This window comes from Drosophila serrata, unplaced genomic scaffold (assembly GCF_035046125.1).
Source record: "Drosophila serrata isolate PLE 108 unplaced genomic scaffold, ASM3504612v1 contig_273, whole genome shotgun sequence".
NCBI classification, from domain to species: domain Eukaryota; kingdom Metazoa; phylum Arthropoda; class Insecta; order Diptera; family Drosophilidae; genus Drosophila; species Drosophila serrata.
In genome coordinates, this window is record NW_028257171.1 from 655403 (window position 1) to 681435 (window position 26033).

Here is a 26033-nt window from a genome sequence, read left to right on the forward strand (position 1 = left end):
GCCAACATTTATGACTTTCCTCAAAGTATGCTATATATTTATTTTTATTACTCATTGCTTCTAGGATTTCATTTTTAATTCTATATAAACATAATGGGATTTATAAATATATATATAAATATTAAATTACTAACTTATTAATTTAATTAAAAGTTTTAAATTATAGGATTTTATTTGTAAATCTATGAAGCTTATATCTACTTTGAAAATTATTGGCAATTGGTAATCAGTCCTCCTAGGATTTACCCGCTTCAATTAAACGAAACGAATGCATTTTGTAAAATAAAAACCCATATAATTTCTGTATTATGAAATACAGAGTCATGTTGCATGATCGCAAAGATTATATGGTATTAATGAAAATCCCCTCTCCTCCTTGAATGGGATTTCCGCACGCCCTAGCTCACAGTTCCCTAGATCGCAATTGTTCAATGTAATTTCCATTTTCTGGGATGCGGTGTATGTGTCATATCCAGGGATTTTCCATAGCCGGATAGACGGCAGACGTGCATCGATTCCCCGAGTTCGAATATGTGAATATAAATACAGAAATAGTAACTATATGTGAAATGATTAAGATGGGCACAATGCTGCCAATAAATGAGCGGCGGACATGTCACACGCCACGAGATGTCAACTGTGACAGCGGCGGGTTTAATTACGCCATGCTGCTGTCTGATTGCAGATGGTTGGGGGAGGTGGCCTGGAGGAGGTGCCTGGAGGCGGGTCTGGGCCAAAGCAAGGACTTAGCAGCGTGGGCCCGACCCATCATCAATTGGAGACAAGCTGGCAATTCAAATGAAGCCCTATTGACGGATGGCCAAATTGGCTGCGCGACTGCGTGGGCGACTCCGAGGGAGCAAGATACATTCATATATCTATGTAGGATTTTGGTGGGTGTGTAACTCCCAGTCCCTTGTGTCCCTGATGCCCCTATTCCTGCTGCCCGCCACTGCTGGCTGCTGCTGGATGCTGCTTCTCCACGGGCGGTGGCTCCTTCTGTTGCTAGGTCAACCATTTTGCGGTGGCAAGGTCCCAACGATATCATTATGATGTTCTTCCCCGGGCAAACGGAACGACCATAATGGTGGTCTGGTCACCATGATGACTTTCCCCGAGTGTCTGCCCAGCTTTGCTCAGCCGGCAGTGATTGCGTGAGCTCCACTTCATTTGAATATAACGGTGGCAGGCCACTTGGAGCACGTAGGCCAACACGCAAAAAAATTACCAACAATATAAGATATCTTCTAAAATTTAGCTTCCTTTTGACTATTTTTGGTTGGTTTTTTTTTTTAAATAAAATTAAGAATACCCTTGTAGCCGGAAAAGCCAGCCTAAAAAGAGCGCTAGGGCTACCTTGTATTCTATTTCTATGATTCTATAACAAGAAAGGAAGCTAACTTTGGCATGTCGATCGCTAGGATTTTATACAATATAAATTATACAGTATATATAATTTTCCTCTATTTTCAAAGATCGTTTGTATGGCAGCTATATGATATAGTAGTCCGATTTTCATCAAATTTTACACAAAACTCTAGATTAATTCATAATGGGTATATATTCAAATTGACGAAAATCTGTTGAGAACTGTAAAAGTTATCATATTTGTTCTTAAAATTTTCCGATTGTTCCTATGGCAGCTATATATATGTATATATATATAGTCCACCGATCCGCCATGCTCCGACTCATATATTAGTAAAATTATATAGAAGAATAGCTCCACAGTTTCATTCAAATAACTTACATTTGCTCCAAAACAAATCTCGCACATCTGTGCATATGATTCCCAACTGGTTCTAACATCCCTTGAACGAAGTGACTGCTGCCGGCCAAGTCTTAGAAATGTGTTGTGTTACAAAAGTTGCAAGTCATTGTTTATTAGTGATCAAAGTTAGTAACTTATCATACTTACTTACTGGTCATAGATATTTACCGATCAGAGTTACTTACTGTTCATAGTTACTTAATTAAATAGCTCGCTGTTTCTCTCTGACTCTCCCTCTCTCTCTCTATGCCTATCGCTCTATGTTAATCTCTAGAGGCAACTCCTACTCTCCCGCCCACTCACACTCACTTTCTCTGCTCCACTCTCTCCTCGGGAACTATAAATAGAGGCGCTGAGGTCGCGCGCGCCTCAGTCTGTCCTAGGGGTACCTAGTGTTAACATCGATAGTGATAGTGCAAGTGATCATCCTTCAACCTCAAAAACATGACGTGGCCAATGCCATGGATCTGGATGACCAGGATGAAGTCACCCAATCTTGGTCACTACACTGAAGGAAGTAAGCGATGACGAAAGAGCCACGTGTCCTCTACTGCGGTAAGTCTTAGCCATGACTTGTATATTATTATGTTATTATATTATAATATTATATTCCAATTAATTTGCTTATTGCCATGGTCCCCTTTACATACTTAGTGGTCATAGATAGTTACTTAATGTTCATTGATACTTACTGATCATAGTTACTTACTGGTCATAGATACTTACTGCTCATAGTTACTTAATGGCCATAGATTCTTACTGATCATAGATGCTTACTGATCATCGTTACTTATTGGTCATAGATACTTACTGTTCAGAGTTACTTACTTACTTCTCGCACATCTGTGAATATGATTCCCAACTGGTTTTAACATCCCCAGAACGAAGTGACTGCTGCGGCCAAGTCTCAGAAATGTGTTGTGTTACAAAAGTTGCAAGTCATTGTTTATTAGTGTTCAAAGTTAGTAACTGATTATACATACTTACTGCTCATAGATACTTACTGCTAATAGTTACTTAATGGCCATAGATACTTACTGATCATAGATACTTACTGATCAAGTTACTTACTGGTCATAGATACTTACTGATTATATTTACTCAGTACCTACTGTTCAGAGTTACTTACTTACGTCTCGCACATCTGTGCATATGATTCCCAACTGGTTTTAACATCCCCAGAACGAAGTGACTGCTGCGGCCAAGTCTCAGAAATGTGTTGTGTTACAAAAGTTGCAAGTCATTGTTTATTAGTGTTCAAAGTTAGTAACTGATTATACATACTTACTGCTCATAGATACTTACTGTTCATAGTTACTTAACAGTCTAAAATACTTACGGTTGAAAGATACTTACTGTTGAAAGATACTTACTTACTTTAAAAAACCAGAAAGTTCTTTATCGTCGCCATTGATAGAATTTTATATTTATTTCTAAGTTATTCATTTCAATTATATTCACAGATAAGCGTATATAATATTATTTCTTTTCTTGTATAAGTAAATTAAAATTATATCAATATATACTAATGGAATATAATCTTTTGCACTGCGAATGAACTTGGAATTGGTGACACATTTCAGTGACATTTTTATATATATTTTAATGAATTATACAATAGTTATATTATACAAATATAAATATATTTCGGCGACAGATAAGAGTCCAAAGTAGGCACTTAAATATTTTGCACAGTGCTCGTTGTTACATTTTAAGGCCTAACAATTGTTTTGGGTTTATATTGTTGACATGGACATTATGCTGGGGATAAAGGTCCCTTTTTTAATGGAGCCACTTATGACCAAAATTAATTAGCAATTAGTATGGCATAATAATTCCAATTAGGGGGATACATAAATATATTAATATTTTTGAGAAGGATTCGAATTCCTGGTAATTTTTTTCTCCGTGCTCCCGACTCCTAGACTCCGAAGTGCATTTCAATTGACGCCACACCAAAATCAATTGCAGCTTCGTCTGCGGCGGGATCTTTGTGCAATTGTTCGGACTCTGGAATGCAAATATCGTCTCGAATGTCCAAGCAATTGATGGAGACGGAGACCCCAGCAGGTCTGGCGCAGTTATGTGCTCATCCAGAGTCATCGATGGAGCTGTAGAGCTCCAGCTCCCTAACTTCCAATAGCCACGAGGAGTGACATCCGCCATTGTCTGAAGCTGAAACCCGAAACCAGATGGAACTAATTCTTGCATTAAAATCCTGGACAAATCCGGAGGTGGCCACTTGCTGACATCTGATTGACTGACTCACACCGACATCTATAGATCCTGCCCATCAGCATGGCGGCTGCAGCCATATGGTAATGCGGGGGATCGAAGGGATATATATACCGTACTGTACCGTACTCCGGCAGAATATATATATCTATGGATTTGGGGCATGCATTTGATTTTGATTTCCATTTTACCAGTGCGATCCGCATCAAATCTTGCACTAAAACTGCGAATATTAATGAGAAAAATGTGATGATTTAAACTAATAAATTTGCATGCGATTTCCTTTTTCTTTTCAGAATCAATCAATCAAACGGGGAGCAACAAGTAAGAGCCACCCCCTTTTGGGCACCACACGAAGATGGAGACCGGGGTACCCGATGAATTCGGATGCGAGCACGAGCGGCAGATACAGATACGAGCACGGACACAGAGGCAGATACATCACCATCACCACCACCACCACCACCACCATCGCTGCCACTGGCTGTGCCGACGCCATAACTGTTATTAAAGCCCCAGTGGAGTCCAAGTGGACGTCCGTTTGTCCCATCGTCCCTCGTCCGAGGGAGCAGCAGCAGCAGCAGCAGCGGCAGCGGCGGCGGCGGCAACAGCCCCACTTGTTGATTTCGGGCATAAAAGCCGATATAAAAGCCTGGACGCTCAACCTTCCGCCGCACAGTACATCACTCGCCACATCTCGAGCAGAACCGCAGCTCCTCCACTTGGAACCGCAACAACAAAAAATAAAACGAATAGAAGAACCGTTGAGGTGGTGCTAGTGAAATCGAAAAAAATAGTATTCAAAATCCAACGGATACTCCAGCGAAAGTTCTAGAACTCTCCAAGTGAAAGTGTCATCGAGTCTCTCAAGGAAAAGTCAATTGAAAAACCAAAGGAAATGCAGGTATGTAGGAAAGCAAATACTTATTAACTCTTAGTTTTAAGCATATGGAATAATATAGAGGATAATTAATAGGGTATATTGGGGGAAAGGGTTTCGAGTTTTTGCTTTTAGGGGTTTATAAAAAAGGTTTTCAAAAATGTTGGAGTTAGATAATAATTCTGTAATGGATTTCTTTAAACTACTTTTCTTTCTAATTACCAATTCCAACATTATTTCTCTGAAATTATCAAACAATTTTTAATGAACTCTTCTAGTTTTTTTTAATAGTTTTAAATAGTTAATCTCTATATAGAAGTATAATTTAATTTTTGAAGTGAGCCGACATTTTACCTTTGTGAAAAAGTGATACATAAATTTAAAAAAATGTATTTTTAAGTCTAAAAAGAAGAAACTGAATGCAAATATTTCACCAAAGTAGGTAATATATCCTGCAAATAATTATGGTATAAAAAATGGGAAGTTATCCCACTCTCAGCATTGCTTGAGTCACAACACTTTAGTGCCACATCTGGCAGGGATTGGTTAGCAATCTAATAACCCTTCCTCCGACTGACTCACCATCCATCAGGTTAGACTTTGAGCCCTCTTAGTGATTCCCCCCGCTTTTCGATTTTCGTACCAGTTTCTGGATCTCGTGCCATCAATTCGCAACACTTTTCGGGGGATCAGAGTGCTAAAAAAGCAAGTCTTTCGAATTGCCTTGATTCGTTTTGTCGTCGGCCGTGTGACGTGGTCCCCGGCAAAGGGGGCAAGAGTCAAACGGACTTAATTGAATCATTTCAACTTTTCAGTTTAGCACAAACTCGTGATTGTACAATTTTAATTGTACAACACAAATGACTATATAAACCGGAGCGATCGAGTGATAGCTAGCGAATTATTATCGCCCCGGGCAACAAGTTTCCCTAGGCAACAGATTTTGCTCCGATTTACCATTAATAGACCTGAAATATATAAATCAGAGAAGGTTCAATATGTGACAAGGGGGCCTTGGTAAATTCCTGGGAGAAGCCGCCAGTTGGTCTGCGGCTCAATTCTTCTCCCATTGATATAGGATCTGAACTGATATGATCTGATCGGAACTGATCGGCTGTTGTTGTTTATCTTTAAGATACTGAGAAGAAATATGCTTTTATATGCCGAAAATCGGAATCGAGGAAGTGTAAACAAGGCGATCTCATGGATCGTGAGAATCTAAAGACAAAAATATTATGAATTCTTTGCGGAAATTTGCGCCTTTTAGCAGTTTCATCTAGATTTATAGATTCCAGACCCAGACCTGCTCAACGGTTTTAAACATATAATTTGCAATATGTTTCCTCTTTTTTTTTTACTTATTATGACTATGATTTATGAAGTGTTCTTAACGACAGACAATGATGAAATATTATGTCAAGCGTCATTTTAACTTTGTTAAAAACGGAATCTTTAGTTACATATAATTATAGGTTGCTTATCTTTAGCTAATAATAACTGGAATTTTCTAGTGACGCAGCTTTCAAGTTTGTTATCAGTTGAATAGTCATTCCAAGATCATGATGATCCTTTAAATCATGACCTTGTCAATTTGCGAATAATTTCGTATATTGGTTATATATTATAAAAAACTGATTAGATATTTGCAATATATATATTTTAAATCATTATTTATTTAAAGTAAGGATGCTTCCTATTCTCTTTCTACTTGGTTTTATAGTCTAGTTTATTGTGCAACAATAGGCATGATAGATTATATATCACCTGACTTAATCCGATCTGTACTATAATGAAATAACCAAGAGCTGAGTCAGCTTCTTGGCTTGGCCTTTCGTGTCGCGTCAGCTGAAGTTCCAACGTTGTTGCATTCATAGTTCCAGTTCGAAGTCGCCTCCAAGTGGAGCAGTGGCTACGTGAGCCGGCGAACATCTCCACATCCACGTCCACCTTAACACCTTCCACATCCCACCTCCAGCTCCGAGTTCAGCCCCATTGCCACCTTCCAATCGGATCCGATCCGATCAGATCCGTTCAGATCAGAATCGGTTACATGTTCCAAGCGAGCCTGACGTTGCGCTGGTCACGCAGCCAAGCACTGCGACAAAAAATGTGTTTGTTAAGAACAATTTTAATTATTTTAAATTTGAAATTCGGTATGCAGATTTATTAACCTAACCAAAACTAACATAGTACAGCTATCCGAATCGATTGGCTCAGTTATGATATTTTTAGACTTTAATTTTTGAGAAAAAATTCTCATAAAAATATCGTGCAGCCAGTGATTTCCAAAACTCATATAATTACTCGAATTACTCAAGTATTATTTAAAAACAGAAGTTTAAAAAGTTCAAGTATTAACCTGAGCACCATATATTTTTCTCAGTGCCTGCACTCCTCCCACTCCCACTCCCCCTTTGCGGCCAAAGCAACTATCGTTCGATTTTGAATCGAAATCAATTCAAAAGCAATTAATAATCAGATCGCTTTTGTAATAAATTGCAATTTTAATAATAAAAAAAAGCGCTAAGCAAAAAAGCGAGCAACGAAAAAGAATCGAAGGCAACTTTTCGCAATGAAATTAGTGCTGGCGAAGGGAACGTGGGGCTGCCGGTGTCCAAAGGGGGGAGGTAGGGCGCGAGTTCAAATGCGTCACAGTTATCGCAAAAGAGAGAGAGAAACGATCTTTATTTCAATTTGCACGCACATTTGCATATGCGATCGATTTGGGGGGTCGGTGGGGAGAGTCCGTTGGAGCTTATGAGAGCGGAGGCTGAAGAGCTGAAGAGAGTGCGAGAAAGAGCAGCCATCGCAGCTTTTCTCTTTTGCCGGCAGCGTTGCTCCACCACGTCTGTGTATATGTATGTGTGTGTGTTCGATGGGGCTTCGACGCTGCCAGAGACGAGCCCCCAACGCGATGCCCCGAATGCTGTATGGATAAACACACAGACACAGCTGCGGCTCAATTATGCTGCACACACTAGCGTACTTAATGAACGTCTAACTGGAATATTGCGCACATTGGAGCGTAAGTTTATGTGTATGTAGATCCGCTCAATATGTAAAGCCAATTAGGAGGAATCTTTAATTGGAGGCCCCGGCCTCGAGCTGTGCCTCACTCCTCTCTCCCTTTTCGGCCAGTGTGTGTGGTGTGTGTGTGTGTGTATAAAAGGGGGGCTCGTTGCCACACATACACACACACGCATAGATGTTTTTGCTTTCATAATTGTTTTTCAAGCTCTATTGAACTTGGGGCGTTTCGTTGATGATGATTATGATGATGACGATAATGTTCGCACCGCCAAGTGGAAAACATCTCTGCACACGTCATCACGCGTCATCTGTGAAGGCTACCCTAATGAACAAAAATAACGGGAATAATACCCCTTAGGGGGAGCCCAGGAGATCTCTAATGAGGATTATGTCGAATTAACATATCGTATTTCAAGTTAAAATCATGGTTTTTATAGTTTATTGGGATTACAAGATCATTTGCTAAGCCAAAATCAAAGTTTTCTAACAATTTGCATAGTTTTTAATGGGAATATATTGCTAAGGATAATCTATATAGTAAATTAGTTATAAAAGGATTTCCCAAGTTTTATAATAATTATTTAAAGATCCAATTACTATTATGATGTTGATGGATCACTATTCTAATCTTCAAAGAATGTACTAAATATCATATTAATTTGAAGTACTACTTCCAGGGTATTTCCATCTTCGGTTCACCAAAGTTAACCTCATTTTTGTGTTATTGTTTTCTTTTGGCAATTCATTAAAATGGAATGATTACAATTAGAACGAAACTTGGAGCAGATAAGAGGCTTCCTCGGTGGGGTTAGGACAGGGGCCGGGTCTGGAATAATTGACAAAGAGCACGTTCCGAATACTTATTTCTATATTTCCCATATCGGAAGCCAAATCGCAAGACTTTAAGTGACTGTACAGGAAAGTAGTACTTATCTAACTGTCTCCCCTGCTTGGAGGCCGCCTCTATCTATAAAACCGTACAGTCAGAGGTAAAAATTTCATTGATAATTAAGAAAGGTATTCCATATCAATTAGTTTAGATTCAGCGGAAAAAATGGTGACCATTCTTAATATCTTGGGCTTAAAAATAAACGTGATCCGATGGGTGTGTTTGGTTTTTTTGTTTATAGATATTTTCACTGACTGGTGTAATATAAACCAAGTTAGTATCACAGACTTATTTTGTCATGATTTATGGCTAAATTCTTTTGGCTTTATATGTTATATAGCTGATTTATTGATTGATACAACTGAATAGAACAGTTAAAAATGTTTATAACTTGAACTTAAATTTAAATATGCAATGCCACTTCGCCTTAAAAAATATTTAGCTGACTTAGGTGGTTCTTATTAATAGCTTTCTTAATAAATTGTTGACCCTTTTGCGATGTCTGACTTTACATAATGGAAAATAAAAACCACGAAGGAATTTAATATAGGAAAGCCAATGTTTATATACGCTTCCTAATTGCGATTGAATTAAAAGACCGAATCGGAAATCGTTATTTTTCGTTATTTTTATATGATATTTTTTCGACAAATCAATGTTTTAAAATACTCATAACTAAGCCAAAAATCAATTAATTTCAATTCGGAAAAAGGTTTTTTGCCGGTTTTTATTAGCTTAATAAATCTGCATACTCAATTTTTAATTAAAAAAAATTAAATTTTTTGTCAATTTTTGCAAATTCTAATGATGTCTTATCGTTTTTTCAATTTTCGAAAAATTTTCAAAAATTTATTTTTTGACCAGACATGGCTAGATCGATTCTGCTATTGATGCTGATCAAGAATATATATGATTTATAGGGTCGGAAATGGCTCCTTCACAAGTTACAAGCTTCTGACTAAAATGATAATACCCTGTAAGGGTATAATAAGTAGACAATAATTAATACCTTGGGCTTCAAAATAAATAGGAATTCGTTACGTTTGCTTAAAAATATTTCAGCTGACTTTAGTGGTTTCTTGTAAACAACTTCGAGAAAGTTGAACTTGTGAAATTATCACCTGACTTGTCGATTTGTGAATGATTATTAAGATATAGCTTGGAGTACTTAAACTAGTTAAAGAGCTGTCTAAATTGAATCTTTTAGTTTGAATATAATTTAGATGGCGTTAGTAATTCTCAGTAATCAATTTGTACAGCAAGAATTCTGGGGCTTTAATTGAATGCACTCTGAGGTGAGACAACCTCGTTTTGTGTTTGAATATTTGAATTTAACACTTGGCCGGTGACTCACCCATCAAATTCTCTTTGGGTGGCACACAGATACTCAACACTCTCTCACACAGATACAGGGGACGTACCTCAGGGTTTTTTTTTTGGGTTACCTTTCGGCAAAGAGTGAAGAGTGCACCCATGGCAGAGAGAGGCTTCAATGAATGGCTGATGCAATCGGAACGCAAATTGGGAGAGACACTAGACAGACCTCTCTTTGGGTGTCCGATCAATGTGTTGCACAACAGACACACACACACACACACACACACTGAAAACACACAACTTAACACACAGAAGGTACAACGGAGGTAACTGGAGACCCGAAAAGAAACACACACAGGCAAAGAAGAATACCGGGGAGTCGGATTACACCGGGTCGAGGAGCCTCAAGGCACATATATAATCCCATAAATCATTGCCGCTTAATTAATAAATTACAATTAAACCCAGTATATACGATGAGGAAGTCACAATTCCGCTTCCAATTCCCATTTCCATTTCCATTCCAATTCCAATTCCGTCGTCACCTTCGCCGATAAGCAGCAGCTTCCAGCTCCCAGCTCCCAGCTCCCACAGATTTTTAGTTGTCAGTATTTTCTGTTTCACTTAGAGCACGCCCCACCCCTCTAAGCAATTAGTGATAATTGCATTTCATTCGGATTTGTCGTGAAAATTTTCCACATTTTACACAAAAAGCCAAAGAAACATGATACTTGTGTGGTTTCGAACAAAATTTTCCATTCCATTTGTTCGTTATGCTCAGAGTACACACACTCTCTATATGGAATGTGCGTTCCAATCTCGTTATTATTATTATATATATATATATATGAATGTTGAAGAGAGAATCAGGGGGGAACATTACATTACATTAATGAAGAGAGCTGGAAATGATTGAAGACTCTCTTATCAAAGACTTGCACAGTTCAAGTTCAGTTTGAAGGGTCGCGTGATTCAAATTGAGTTGATTGTAAATCACTTTTGGTTAAAGAAATCCCCGGAAAAGACTTCTAAACAGTTAAGCTAATCAAAGCTTAAAGGCCAAATGATAACGATAACATAAAGTAGGTGCCTTAGCTCTTCTCTAGATGGTTTTTCTCTGGTATCATCTTCGTCACCTGACACCTGCCCATTTCCGTTCGATCTTGGTGACCCGGTGGCCCTGTAATTGTGTCCTTCATGGCTTAACAATTCCCTGAACTGACCTTTTTCATCTGTGCCGGGTGTCAAGGCGACACGAGCTCGCTCTCGTTCAAGATCGGGTTTGGGAAGCCTAAAGAAGTCGAAAGAAGTTGGTTAACTGTTGCTAGGCGGCTTAAAACCCGGCTCTATGGCAGGCAAAAAGTAGGAGAGGGGTAGAGGGGGTCACGATACGCTGTGAAAACGGCACAGAATTTGTGTGGCATGAACATGAATTTTCTCACGTCGTCACCAGCGTTCCACTGGCTGATACAGTCGCAGTCGCAGTCGCAGTCACACAGACACAAAGGCACAGCCATGCAATTCAACGAATGCATCTGGAAATGTATCTGTATCTGTGTATCTGTTCGACTGGTCTTGGCTTGCCAGTTGCATGTTGCACTATCTTTTCCCCGAACTCTGTCTGAGACTTCGACTTTGAGTTCGACTCCGACTCCTGCTCTATCCGTCTGTCCCGTCGTCCGACTTTGAATGAGCCGTTACCCCTACCTCCTGTCACAACTGTGCACTGAGAGAAATGCTAGATAAGGTTTAAACTTCATAGTAAATAGCTATAATCCAAAATAAGTAGCTACGAGATAGCAAGTGGAAAGTATCTGATAGTTACAATTTATGGTAAAAACAATCTTACCCTCTGAATTGTTCTCAAGTATCTATTCTGTGAGATAGATATTCTATTAACGCTTCTTAAAGATATCCTTGTGAATATCCTTATAATTCTTAAGTATCTTTTCTGTAAGAAAGAAAGACTTCAACTAGCATTTTATTAAAGAAAGTTACCTTCTGGTTCCTCCAGTATCCTTTTAGTAAGAGAGATCTGTCAAGATTTCCGCTTAGCTTAATTTGTCAAAGATTTTGAAATCCTTCTCCTTGCAATATTTTCTCCCTGTGTACCCCCTCCCCCCTGCCGTGTGGTTCCGGTGCTATATTATTGTATCTGCGGCTCTGGAGGTGTTGCTATCGCTGGCACGACGTTAATTAGCAGAAAAGTGCAAACGATGCGAGCGGTGGTGTGATGCCATGGCAGATGCAGATGCAGATGCAGATGGATGCAGTCCATAGCGGAGTGCCGAGGAGATTTACCCATTACCCATTACCCATTACCCATTAGCGGAAGCGGGCCAATTTGGCTTTGCCCATGCACAATATGCACGAGTCTCCGCCGTCTCCACCGTCTCCGATTGTCCACGGTGTCATGATGCAATAATTTGTGCCATCAACCCGCCGAACAATCGTACGATTTTCAGTCAGAGAGAGAGATATATATACATATAGCATGTATATAGTATGGAAAAAAAAGAGTGACGGGGCACCTCACCTCGACCTCTCTTTCACTGCCCGTGCTATATATGTGTGTGTGTGTGTGTGTGTGTGCGGTGAAAACCAGCCACGATCGTTTCTAGGAAATGGAACCAATAAATCTACGCTTCGCACGAAAGACTTCGATGACAATGCCGCTGGGCCATCCACCTGAGAGATCGAATGGGCGTTGATAATCGGAGATCGAAGAACGGCTATCTAACATATATTGGTGCCGGCCGGTGACGATCACCCATGTGGTTTGTCGATGGTCACATGAATATGTATGCCAAGCGAAGCCAAGACGGTTCCGATTCCGATTCCAAGCTGATCTCATTTCGAAAAGCCAACAGATCACACTGGGAAAAAGAAAGGGGTTGAAGTCAAGGTGGGGTTTCATGAGATTTAGTTATCTAAAATCTATATGCAATATATTTCAGGGAGATTGGGGAGATCAGAGATCAGGGATATCAGAGATCAGGGATATCAGAGATCAGGGAGATCAGAGATCAGGGATATCAGAGATTAGAGATCAGAGATCAGAGATCAGAGATCAGAGATCAGAGATCAGAGATCAGAGATCAGAGATCAGAGATCAGAGATCAGAGATCAGAGATCAGAGATCAGAGATCAGAGATCAGAGATCAGAGATCAGAGATCAGAGATCAGAGATCAGAGATCAGAGATCAGAGATCAGAGATCAGAGATCAGAGATCAGAGATCAGAGATCAGAGATCAGAGATCAGAGATCAAGGAGATCCCATCAAATACTTTGCACAACTGATTATAGTACTTCCTGTTTAACCATAAAGAGTTCTTTTAATTCTCAAGTTCTTTAATAGCAGAAGCAAATATGATATCCTTAACCCATTGACATATCAATATCCTTTCAATTTTCGCTCTTAAGCATACAAAGATTCCCTTGTGGAAGTTTTCCCATATGCCTTCCTACAATTCCTCAGTGTTTTTTCCACATTTCCTTAAACTTAATTCTAACTTGATTGAATTAACCCATGCGAACTGTCTGATCAAGGCTTCAATTTGGTTGAAAGACTACGGATGCAATCTGTGTGTGTGTAGTGCGGTCATCTAGGAAGTGCAACCCCTGACCGCGTCGCAACTGGCAAAGTGTTACGTGAGGGGATTCGGATCGGATCGGATCGGATCGGATCGCTGGCCTGCCATCGTCTCCTATCGTCTCTATTATAGAAAGTGCTCCCCGAGTGGCATCCAAAAGGCCATTTCAATTCAGTGCCCCTTACGTCAGCGTTACGATACTCTCGTATTGTATCGTATCGTTTCGTTGCCAGCGCTTTGAGGTGTGCCGGCCAAGGCTGACGAGGAGGAGCTCGCTGGCTGGCAGCGGTGGTGTCCCGGGGGAATGGAGCAGGAGTGGGACCGGGAGCGGGAGCGGCAAGGAGGAGGCAGCGGCACGAGACACAATTTCAAGCACCTGCAAGATTTTATTTTATTTATATTGCTTTTTTCCCTCTCAATTGAATTTCGCTTTGTGGCTGCAAACGATGCCGCTGCCAAGTGTTTCCACCGGTTTGAGGATCGAGGGGAGGAGCACGGGAACCCGTCTGCTGCGGTCGGACTCGGACGATTTGTGTAACGTGCAATAAATAAATTACTCGTAGAATTGAATCTAGTTGTCGCCGTCGATGTGGCTTGTCGATAAAGCGAAGAAGGAAAACTAGTCGCGGTGCCGGGAACTGTCTGCCAACACCAAGAGAAAAGCAGTTCTTTTTGAATGAGGAAAAATTAAACGAAATTGAAATTAAATTCCAAAAAATAGGTTTTAAGCTAACCTTAAAGTCTAAATACTTGAAATTTGAGGGATATCCTTCTAGCATCTTAACTATTTCGTCTAGATAAAGGTTTCCCTTTGACTCAAGATTAAAACCATATTGATTATCTGTTGTGTTGCTATTTTCTCCTCTAGTTATTAAACATTTCTCTGGGTGTAATTCCCGTCTCCCCCTCATTAACCGCCCCTGTCTATTCCCCCCTTCCCCTTGACCGCAAAAGTGGCTGCCGCCCGGCAACAGCACGGAAAGCGAACACGCGATGTGGCTGCCAGTCTGTCTGCCATTTTGGCTCCACCTCCTGCCCTCCGGCTCCGCCAAGTTCCCGGTTCCAAGCTCCCGGCCGGCAATGCCAGCTCAGACTAGTTTCGACGACAGCACCTACCCCCACCCCCCTCTGGACGCCTCTGACACCGCAAGTGCAGCCCCCTTTCCATTACACACAACACACACAGAAACATACACTCGCGATCACTGGCAGGCAATCATAATGCACTTGAAGAAATTTGGGGGAGACCAATCTGTATAAGAATACTCTAGAAGGGATGCTAATGAGCACCTTAGAAATCTTTGAAATACTGTTATTTTGATATCTTTACAGGGTATTATAATCTCAGTCAGAAGCTTGTAATTTGTAAAAATATAAATTTTTGAAATATTTCCCAAAAAATGTTGGCTATGGGTTCTTTAAATTTGGATATTTCGAAAAAATTGTCATAGAAATATTGATTCAAAGTATGCTTATAATTTAAAATTAATTATGCTTAGTTTCCGGTTCAATCTTATAATTTAATTGCAAACTGCAGTGCTATATAAGTACGTATGTGTACTCTGAACTGCCAGCTTTATTTTCTCTCAGTGTAATTTGTGGTGTCGCACCCCCCGTACCTCCTCCCCGCACTCCCTCCCCGCCCGTGCAACCATTCAACCAACGATCGTCGCAGACAAACTGGCACTCACACTTGATTGCAATGAGGCGATCGGACAGAATGGACAGATCAGATGGAAAGACGGACACAGAGCTTGGAATGGCTAATGGAACCTTGCACCATGCCAGGGGAACCGTGTGCCCCTCGAGCCCCAAAAGACCCCCCTAAGACTCCAGTCGAAGAAGTGGTCTGATCTCCGCCAGACATTTGAATTCTGCTTTGCTTACACTGTCAACCGGCTGTGGATTCGAGTTATGGATCCTGCCGTTGGTTATTAACTTGGCTGATTGGTTATGGGTATAAAAAATCCAGTATTTGTAAAAATAAAACCTCAAAAAAAGAAGAAAACAAAAAAAATAATAATTAAAACCGTTGAGATTTGTGAAATGAAATCAGCAGATCAAATTTATGGTACAGTCTTGCTTCGGTTTGGTTAATTTTGATTAAAGGGGAGGTTTGTTATGATTATAAGCTTACTATATTATACAGGATTTCTTTAGATTTAATATTAAGTAAATTGATTAAAATTGATTCAAGAATTTCCATTAATTTGTTGTCTCTGAAAAATTGTTTTTGAAAATTCAAAAGCCTCTACAAAGTTATATTTAATGGGATTTTTTAAATTTTAATAAGGGAGGTATAGAATTTTGGGAAGAGGAAGTTGATTGAATTAATGAATCGAATCGGAAATCTATCATAACTAAGCTTAAAATATATCGGAATTTTTTAATCAATATTTTTATGTGACTATTTTTTCTGACAAATTAAAATCTAAAATTGTCCTAACTTAGTCAAAAATACACTAATTTCGATTCGGAAAGCTTTCCTGTGCTAGTTTTCCTAAGGTTAATAAATCTGCATACTCTATTTTTATTTAAAAAAATTCATTTTTTTTTTCAAATTTTTGAAAATTTTAATGATGTAACCCCTTATCGTTTTTTCAAATTTTAGGAAAATTTTTAAAAATTTATTTTACTCCCAGACATGGCTAGTTCAATTCTGCTATTGATGCGGATCAAGAATTTATATGATTTATAGGGTCGGAAATTATTCTTTTAAAAGTTACAAGCTTCTGACTGAAATAATAATGGTATAAAAATAAGTTTTGGAGAGGTCTTTATACCAAACTACTCTTACGAGAGCCTAAACCTTTATGAAATTGCGTATTATATATAGTTAGAGTGGTTTTCTGAGATATACAATCCATATATCTTAGTTTGTAGAGATTTCCCTGACCCAAAGAAGCCCCTGAAGAGTGTCTCCTCTAGTGGAGAGTGTTGGGTTCTCTGCTGAAGCAGTCTACACTGTTCCATTCACCCTTGGCCGGTAATATCCAATTTTGTTCCGGACTGTCCCAGGTGTCGGCGGTAGCACAAAGAATTACGAGACGAGGAACGAAGTAATTGAATTCTGGTCGCTTGTCACCCGTAGCAGGGATCAGGGTGGGGGCTGGGTGCGGTGGAGGGGGGGAAGAGCCGGAGACAGAAGAAAGAGGCACACCACCACCCCGAAGCGATCTGTAACTGTATTAGTGCCGCAGCGAACCTGTTGCCTTCAAACCTGATCGTCGACGTTGAAAGAGAAGCAGCGATCTGTGGTTGTGCTAGTGGCGCAGCGAACCTGTTGCCTTCGAACCTGATCGTCGACGTTGGCAGAGAAATGGCTCGACAGCAAACACCGCGCCTCTATATAAAGTTGCTCTATGGGATTTTTTGAGCACCAAATTCCCATGTCAGCAATCGATCCATATCGATCCTCGCTTACGTGAACCGAACACCAGACCAGAAACCGCGATCGCAGCTTAAACACCGCACCTCGACTCGAGTGTAATGAACCGTGCGTATTCAAACGAGTGTCGCGCCAACAACCAAACCAAGTCCAAGACCAAGACCAAGTCCAAGTCCACATCCAAATCCACGAGAGATCTCTGATTCCGCTGAGATTCTGCTAAATGTGCCAAAGCCATCAACTGGACATTCGCTACGCCCCAAAGTCGATCTGAAATTGCTACGCAGCACGATCCCATCAGTTTTCCAGCCTCCGCAAATCCCAACGTAACCAGGACGTCCTCCACTGACCAGCAGCCGGCTCCTCCTTCAATCACAGACCTACAGCTCTCGCAGGCCACCAGAAGAAGCAGCAGCAGGAGCAGCACCAGCAGTTGTAATTGTTGCCAAGATTCCGCCAAAAACACTGTGCTGCCCGGCTACCAAGACGGCATCCAGCGCCGGACCTATGTCAGTGCTAAGCCATCTCCTCCAGAACTTCAACCAGAAAGCCCAGACCAGGAGCCACCACAACATAGAGCTGATAAATTCGTTCATAACATAACGACAAGCCATTCGCCGCCGATAGCAAGCGATCCAAAGTTATCCAAAGTTAGGGAGAAATTTGCAAACATTTTTTACCGGAAGAGCAGAAAAAAGAAATTAAATCAAGAGGTGAGTTCCGGTGAAGTCTGGTGAAGATTAGGGGAGTTCCCCTCTCACAACGAAGGGCAAACCCAAGTTAAAGTCTGATGCAATATGCGTCAGCGATTGGCGAATAATCTACATAATACTAATGCCCCTCGAAACTATTTGAATAATTAATCGGTCACGCAGTTTGTCCAGTCTAGACTCGAGTCACATTATCTATAATATATAATCTATATAATACCACTTTGGGGGGCCCTTGATCTGTAGCCACAGCGTGGGTGAATCGAGTCCGAGATCCCAACAAATTGACGTCACAAACGATGTCATTCCAATTTCGATTTCACGACACATTATCTAGTATCTTCGGGCATATCTGCCCACGCCAGATTCCTCTTATATCGTTCTTATATTCATTCTTCTTTGGCGTCGTGGCATTGTGAAATTCGTAAGAGAGCTCTCGGTTGTACGAAGGATTCCGCTTCGGATGTTCCCCCATTTCGCAAGTGTGGGTAATCTTCTAGAGCTCTGCCGAGCGAGTGAAGGTCTCCGCTTATCGGGAACGGGACGGGAGATAGAGAGACACTCATGGAGGAGAGACCTCCCAGTGATTTATAGCTATGCCCGGGGGCACAAGTGATCGGTGATAAGTGAAGATGACTGGCGGAAAGCCGTGACTATAAAGTTTATTAACCTATATTAGAGTGTCGTATGACTCGTGCTCTGAACTTCGAACTCATTTCCGATCTTTGATCACTTTTCCAGAAAATGAATTTACATGTGTGCGCCTTAGCGCTGCTGCTGTTCGGCAGCATCGCCAGAGTCCACGGCAGGGCCGTGGACATTGTGGACGACAGCAACGATGTGGACAACTCCATTGAGACGGAAGCGGAGCCGGTGCCGGAGGAGAAGCCCCGCAATCGAGCCTTTGATGCCGATTGGCTCAAGTTCACCAAGACGCCGCCCACGAAGATGCTGCAGGCGGAGGGAGCCACCGTTGAGATTGTGTGCGAAATGATGGGCTCCCAGGTGCCCAGCATTCAGTGGGTTGTGGGTCATCTGCCACGCTCAGAGGTAAGTCTATCTCAAGGCCTTGACTCCCGTAGAACCTGCTCTGATTTCCCCCCTAATTCCCCTTAGCTCGAAGACCTGGAATCCAATCAGTTGTCCGAGGATGCACCCAGCGCCATCGTTCGCGTGCGTTCCGTGCACATCATTGATCATCCGCTGAGCGAAGCCCGCACCTACACCTGTGTGGGTCGCTCCGGCTCCAAGACCATCTTTGCCAGCACTGTGGTGCATCCACCCCGCTCCTCGAGGCATGTGGCCGAGAAGACATATCCGGGTGCCCAGAAGCCGCGCATCACCTACACGGAGAAGACGCATCTGGATCTGATGGGCTCCAATATCCTGCTGCCCTGTCAGGCGCATGCTGTCCCAAGGGCCGAGGTCACTTGGTTCAACAATGAGAACAAGGAGATTGTGGGAGGACATCGGTTCAAGGTCCTGCCCACGGGACAGCTGATGATCGCTGACATCAAGTGGGAGGATATGGGCAACTACAAGTGCGTGGCCCGCAATGCCGTTGGCTTTGATACCGCCGATACCTTCGTGTATCCCGTACTTGTAAGTATTCCCCTCAGGAAACTTAATCCTTGCATAAACTAAATCCTATCTCTTCCCTTTGCTCTTATCCTTGCAGAAGGAGCAAGACTAAAGATCCCACCACAAAGAAACAAAGATACAAAGGCTATTGGATTGACGACGGGAATAATTCATCTAGTTAGTTAGATAGATCAAATGCCTTCGAAGATGCGCGGAAAGGAAAAGAAAAATATGCTTAGAAAAAATCCCAAAAAAAATATGTAAGAATGGTAATAGAGAGAGAGAGAAGGGTCATACGATTTACATGTACAATTTATATTTAAGATCCATTTAGTTGGTAATCCAGGTAATTAATTATCCGTATCTAATGCCGGCTTAGACACTAAACATTCGTAATCTTAACTCGTAACAATTAACCTCGAATAGCAGTCACCACACGTATCGCATTCGAATTATCTCTACTTTATAATGGTTTCTTCTTCAATTATATAGTTTTAACCTTAAGTAGCAATTGATTGTTCCTAGCGATTCAGGCGAGCTCTAGTTAACGTATTTAAACCAATTGGCCGTTTTACTTAAGCAAGCGTTGGACTTGTAACCAAACTCGAACCACAATCAATCAATCAGTCAATATCACCCAATTCGTATTTTACATATTTATTCTGCACCCCCCTCCAGTCATTTCTACAATTAATTTATTGATCGACCACAAAAAAATTCATCAAAGGCATCGCAAACCCCACATCCAGAATCACGGAGAAGTATTCAAGGAATTAATCAGTTTCATAAGCGCTACCCCCAAACACTTTATTTTACATTTCTTAAGTAAGCTAATCGAACTGACATATGGTTTTCTTTAGTTCTTAATCATTATACTTTGAATAAATATAAGAAAAGATCGCAAGAGACTTACTTAATGGCGGGGAAATAATACAAACCATCATTGTGTTTTCACGTCTTTATTATATATATATCAGATCTATAAACTACAGATAGTCACATTATCTACATAAACTCGTACAGTTACGTACATTGAACGGCGAAAAACATTTTACGATAAATACGCGCAATACATTACAATCTTAACAACAAATAACGAACTCGATCGGGGACTCTTTTACGTACATTGATGATATATAGACTAATTTATATATATTGCTGCTGAGTAAGATATTGGATAGATTGCTTCGTTCAAAAAGAGGAGGATAGTCTGAATTGTGCGCTGTGTGTATTCAAAAGCGAGGTTCCTCTACATCCCTACTCTATATAACCATATAGGCGAAGTGCGAGTCAAAAAATATATATCATCAATTCACCATTTGATATTGTCGCTTGTCTTTGGAAATTCAGATTCTGAAGATTGGGAAATTTGAAGATTTTGGAAGAATTCTTCTTGCTCTGTCATCGAGTGTGTGTGTGTGCTGAGTGTGTGTGGACGGACTCTAATTGTGTGCTGATAATACTTTCAATTGGAAATGGCTCTATGTTAATGAGTTGGAAACACCACCATGTGATCTAACCAGAGTGTGTGTCTGCGCACTTAATGGGACAAAGATCTCGGGACTCTATTTTTGGTTGTGTCTGCAGCAGCAGCAGCAGCAGGAGGAGGAGGAGGAGGAGGAGCTGGCGGAGATGGAGGTGGCATCGAAAGTGTTTCTCTTGATTACTCTTGAGCAGCTGGATGCCATCGAGATCCGCCAAGATCTCACGTTGCCGTTGGCATTAAGTGCCTTGCCGCTGTTGCCAGGCAGACTTTTTTTGCTGCTTTTTTTGTGGTTTTTTTTATGTTTGGGCCAATTTGAAAGTCGCTCGTGAGTCAGTGAGCAGTTTGCCAAGAGTGCGTCGGCAACCAGTTTGCACCGCCACGCTCCGTTTCCGTCTCCAAAACCCCTAACCAGAGATATCACCTCGCCTTTGCTTTTGAATGATGGATGATTTACATTACTCAGATGTTCGTCAATCGAAGACAAGTGTGCCATCAATCTTCTGTGGGGGAGCCCAGGATTCATGGACTCCTCCTCCTCCTCCACCTCCATCATAATGTCAGGTGTATTACGGTTGTCTGGGAAATACTGCTCAGTTGGCAATGAAAATTCTGGGAATGCAATCGATCGGCGTGCTCATGGAATATCTTTCTCTATATAGACACACTTTGTCACAAGACTTTCGGGGAAATATGTATATATAGTATGTTGGTCAAAGGCTTTGCTTTTGGCACGTCACGTAGTGTGGGAAACAAGACAAGAAACGAAGACAAAAAATATATATAGAAATCATGACAAATCACAAGACATAAATTAAATCTAGCTGAGGGGGGACTACTTATGTTAGGCTAGGTAGAAGTGACTTGGGTTTTAAAATTCGGAAAGTCCAGCTCCTGAACTCGTCTAAACATTGAGCACGGAATGCTTCTTGTTGCCGCCGGATGGCAGCTGCACGGCAATCACGGCCAGACGACCGTCCCGGAGCGGCGCCAGGATGTGAGTGTTGCCCGGAGTCACCACCACCGTCTGGATGGGCACATGCAGCGGAATGTCAAAAACGGGCTTCAGCCTGCCAAAAGAAGGGTAAATATTTAATTCATCAAATTAAATTATGAATATTAATTACGATCTTACCCATGTAACCTGCTCATGGTTATGTCGCCGGCATCGTCGGCCACCACCAGGTAGTCCGAGGCACTGGCCAAACCCGTGACCCGGCCGGACACATATTTGGAGCCCAGACTGCAGCCATTGATGCTATAAACATGCACCGAATGCGAGGTGTCATCCAAGGCGCTGAAGGCGATGTGACCTAGGGGACCAAGGGAGAGAAAGAAAGCATAACTCATAAGTAAGTATTCTTTGGGCGTTCTAAAGAAACATTGTCAGACGCGACACATGTGAATGTGGGGCAGGCTGAGATCTACGCAGTGGAAATGCCCGCCTTAATAGACGAGGTCCGGCCCACTCGCCACGCCACTGATAACCTGACATCGCCGAAGAGATTATCACACATGGCGACATACTATACTAAGTGCCTCGAGCAATGCGTAGTAGTTGCTCCAATCTACAAAAAGAGAGATCTCTATCTGTATCTGTATCTGGCTCTGTATGCCAATGCCACCCAACGAAACTTGTTCTCCAATGGAAGAAGCCACTAAATACTCTAGATTGGATCTGAATGAACTTCCGAATGTGATCCATGGAGTCGCTTCAGATATAACTAGTTGGGACCGTGTGTGGTTGGTTTTGGCCAAACCAACAAAGTTCATTCAGTAAAATAAAAATGAAAGAAAATGAGAAAGGAAACTAACTTCGGTATGCCGAACTTTATATACCCTTGCAGACTGACATTAATCATACGACACGTTGTACTGATAAAGACAACATGGCGAATGAGGAATAATTAGTACAGAACTTATAAAAAGAAGACCTGAAATGTTTATATCTTAACACAAAAATATATCAATATTTGTATATATTTTTTCCGACAAATTAAAATCTAAAGTTGCCTTAACTTAGTCAAAAACGCACTAATTTCAATTTGGAAAGCTTTCCCGTGCTAGTTTTTATTAGGTTAACAAATCTGCATACTTCGTTTTAAAATTTAAAAAATTAGATTTTTGGTCGAATATTGGAAATTTTAATGATGTAACCCCTTATCGTTTTTTTCAAATTTTGAGAAAGAATTTCAAAATTTATTTTTTGCCCGAACATGGCTAGATCGATTCAGATCTTCTTTCTGATCAAGAATATATATGATTAATAGGGTCGGAAATGATTCTTTTAAAAGTTACAAGCTGCTGACTGAAACTATAATACTCTTGCAAGGGTATAAAAATCCCCGAGACAACACACCACATCACACACACCCTCTCCCCCTCTCAGACCTTATGTGTCTGATATTTTTATTGGGGTCTTTCTACTACAACTATTTCATAAAATTGTGTATATGCTGCGTCTTTGAGACATCAAAAAATGAATGAAATGCTGGCGAGGAAGGGGTGTGGCTAGAGGGGATTCATGATGATGATGATGATGAAGATGATGAGGATGGGGATGTGTGGTGGCGATATGTCGTGTGACTCTGACTCTGACGCGATTCGTTCGCGGGGCTCGTTCCCCACTGATTTGATTCCATTAACGACCCGGCTGGGTTAATGCCAGAGAACCGATGCCTCTGCGACGGAATATAGGAATACATATGTATATATGTATAATATGTGGTGGACGAGCTGATAGTCCCTGAATGGATGCCACCGGACACTGCTCCGGATCGGCATCGGTGGGGTCTCTATGTAATTGATTGGAAGAACGAAGAACGCAATTAAATGCCCCGCCTTGCCCTCCTCTCCGATGCGTTTCAGTTCGATTTTAAATATTTCTGAACCAATCACTGCCGGATGTGGCGAATTTATAATCAGAATTAATATTTACTCATTCGATAAGCCACCGACTGCACTGCCTCGCTTATGCACACACACAGTATATATTCTGAAAGAGAGAGTGTCATGTGAAAAGGGGGTCTGGAATTCAAAAGTCCAAAGCTGATTGCCCCAAAATCGAGTGGCTTTAACTTGGCGAATCTATATGACTGAATATATTTCCAGAACTCGATATGCAAGAGCTGGCGCCATCGATTGACGTACTTTCATGCCGCCAAAATGCAAAGTAAACGAAAATCGAACCTTGTTTGCTGCCATTATCATTATCACATGCACAAATATTGTATAACAAATAAGAGTGGAAGTCAAAACGCCAGCCAAAAAAAAAATTCTTTTGAATTTCAGAGAACGTAGTTTTACACGTCATGGACTTTAAATTGGGAATATTTTCAAGTTAAAGTGTCGTTTATTGAATGAATTTGAATATCATTTAGAGGGGGTCTATATTATATTTGTTAGAATTTTTAACCTTTCATTATTAACTTATTTAAATTTATATACATTAAAAGGCTTTCAAAGAAGATTGCACAACAAGCTCAAGTTTGCAAAGAATAATACATATTTTAATATAAATCATTGCTTTATATTTAAACATTCACCTAATAGTAAAAATATTCATTCAAATTCCCACCGTCTTTTATTGGAAATTCCAAGAATGTTTCCTCAAGATTAATATTTATTCATTTCCTCACTCACACATTTCTTTTTTGCCTTCATTAAAATTTATAAACAATAAATGCCATGCGGCAGGTCATAAAAATATTTGATTAATCAGAACCACTTAAGACTTTTTTGTCGGTTTTATATGCTAATCTTTGAGTGCTATTATATAGAAGCATTTTAACGAATCAGCGCGACTGTTTAGAGCCTAATAACTAAGTAATAGTGTGCTAATTAAGGCCAATTAGCGTTTGTCATCAAATAATCGTAAATACATTGACACAGGTCATAATGCCGAGTCTACGTTATCAGGCACGTACGAACGATGATAGTTTTGTTGGCCAAAAAGAAGGAATTTTTTTATAAAACACCTTGATTGACAGCTACATAGTTGCTATGAGGAACGAGGGGAAATTATTCGAAGTCATATAAATTATATTGAGAAATTTGTAACCTTGCCTGGGGGTTCGCTGGTATACTTTAACGATGCTTTGCTTTAATTTGGATTAATGCCCCTTGTGTCGCTGCCTCTCGACTGCAACTGGCGCGATAAGATATGGCTGCATGGGCCAAAGTCGGACATCGTCCGAGGTGGAGGTGGTGGCGGAGGAGGAGGAGGAGTATCTACAACGACGACGCACATGGCCACGGCATCACGTGATTCTCATCGTCGCCTCACTTATGTGGCAATTGCCGATAGTCGGGGCATGATTAAATGGTTTGATTGCCTTGCCGCTCTTCAAACATAATGGGACAACTATGTCCAGTAGGAGAGTAGCACGTGAGGGCACCTACTCCTCCTCCACCTTCTGCTGCTCCTCCAACTACTACTACCAGTACCCCAGTCCAAGATTAGGGGCACTGCCAGTGTGTGGGTTGGACAGGAAGCAGTGAGTCGTCGGCCGGCTGGCAGAGATTATCGGGCACAGGTGGCGATATGTTGTCACCCCAAAAAAAACTAGCCAATTAATGAGTCAGGCCCACCAAGTTTCATTTCGATCATTGACAAAGTTTACAAAGGTAATAAATCACTCTGATTCTTGGGGGGAATTTCAGGAGGAGCGGGTAGAGGTGAAAGTATAGCCAAAGTTTGCAGTGCCAATTAATTAGTTTGGGTTCTAAATTAGGAACCCAAAAAGTATACTAAATAAGAGAAAATAATCAGAAAACAATAACCAAATATTAAATTATATTATAAATATTTTATTTTTATAACCGCCTACCACTAAGTCAATGGATATGAATCATGAGACCGACCTCTTGCCGCAAACCGAACCATGGACACATCGCGACCAACTTCTCCTGCCAAATCGAAGAAGGATGATAACCGATCGTAGTCGATAGTACTTGTTGAATTGTATTATGTATTGCGAAATGAAAGCGATTTATCGAAATGTGTAAATACAAATCCAAGAATGAGAACCAAGATTGCAAATAAATGAAGCGAAAGCTATGCAAATGGAAAAGAGGAGTTTTAAATTGGGAAGGGAGGAAGGAAACCTTTTCAGATTATTGGGGAAATGTAAAGAGAGGTCAAAGGTAAGTAAAA

At 40.9% G+C, this 26033-nt stretch overlaps 3 protein-coding genes and 1 long non-coding RNA gene across 6 annotated transcripts in view; 3 read left to right on the top strand and 1 right to left on the bottom strand.

Annotated features, from left to right (window-relative positions):
- Nucleotides 1-3742: 3742 nt before the first annotated feature.
- ImpL2 (Ecdysone-inducible gene L2) lies at nt 3743-20294 on the top strand. 2 transcript variants are annotated; one of them, XM_020951874.2, is made up of 5 exons: nt 3743-4089; nt 4303-4910; nt 18556-18864; nt 18931-19416; nt 19493-20294. In XM_020951874.2, the coding sequence occupies exons 2-5, from the start codon at nt 4905-4907 to the stop codon at nt 19505-19507; spliced, it is 816 nt and encodes a 271-aa protein (XP_020807533.2). In that variant the 5' UTR covers nt 3743-4089; nt 4303-4904; the 3' UTR covers nt 19508-20294. The 2 variants fall into 2 exon arrangements, with proteins under 2 accessions (XP_020807533.2, XP_020807534.2); XM_020951875.2 differs by lacking the exons at nt 3743-4089; nt 4303-4910 and adding an exon at nt 17083-17817.
- LOC147643436 (uncharacterized) lies at nt 17612-17805 on the top strand. The gene has a single exon (XM_086834658.1). It carries the CDS (start codon nt 17612-17614, stop codon nt 17705-17707), a length of 96 nt encoding a protein of 31 aa, XP_086690784.1. The 3' UTR covers nt 17708-17805.
- Nucleotides 20295-20338: 44 nt separating the features above from the next.
- Nucleotides 20339-26033, bottom strand: part of LOC110183614 (neurobeachin-like protein 1) — a 62687-nt gene continuing 56992 nt past the window's right edge. For both annotated transcript variants that reach the window (XM_086834656.1, XM_086834657.1), the window contains 2 exons: nt 22014-22191; nt 20339-21948 (listed from right to left, as the gene is read on the bottom strand). In XM_086834656.1, coding sequence (XP_086690782.1) covers nt 21783-21948; nt 22014-22191 — 344 coding nt within the window. In that variant the 3' untranslated portion in view covers nt 20339-21782. The remainder of the gene's footprint in view (nt 21949-22013; nt 22192-26033) is intronic.
- On the top strand, nt 25341-25950 carry LOC147643437 (uncharacterized). The gene is made up of 2 exons (XR_015272096.1): nt 25341-25504; nt 25715-25950. It is a non-coding gene; the product is annotated as an uncharacterized LOC147643437 (long non-coding RNA).

What these genes read in the sequence shown, in the direction of transcription:
- ImpL2 (XM_020951874.2), top strand. An exon ending in GTCATCTGCCACGCTCAGAG is followed by an intron (nt 18,865 to 18,930) that starts GTAAGTCTATCT and finishes AATTCCCCTTAG; the next exon opens with CTCGAAGACCTGGAATCCAA.
- LOC147643436 (XM_086834658.1), top strand. Translation starts at nt 17,612, where the DNA reads ATGTCAGTGCTAAGCCATCTCCTCCAGAACTTCAACCAGAAAGCCCAG.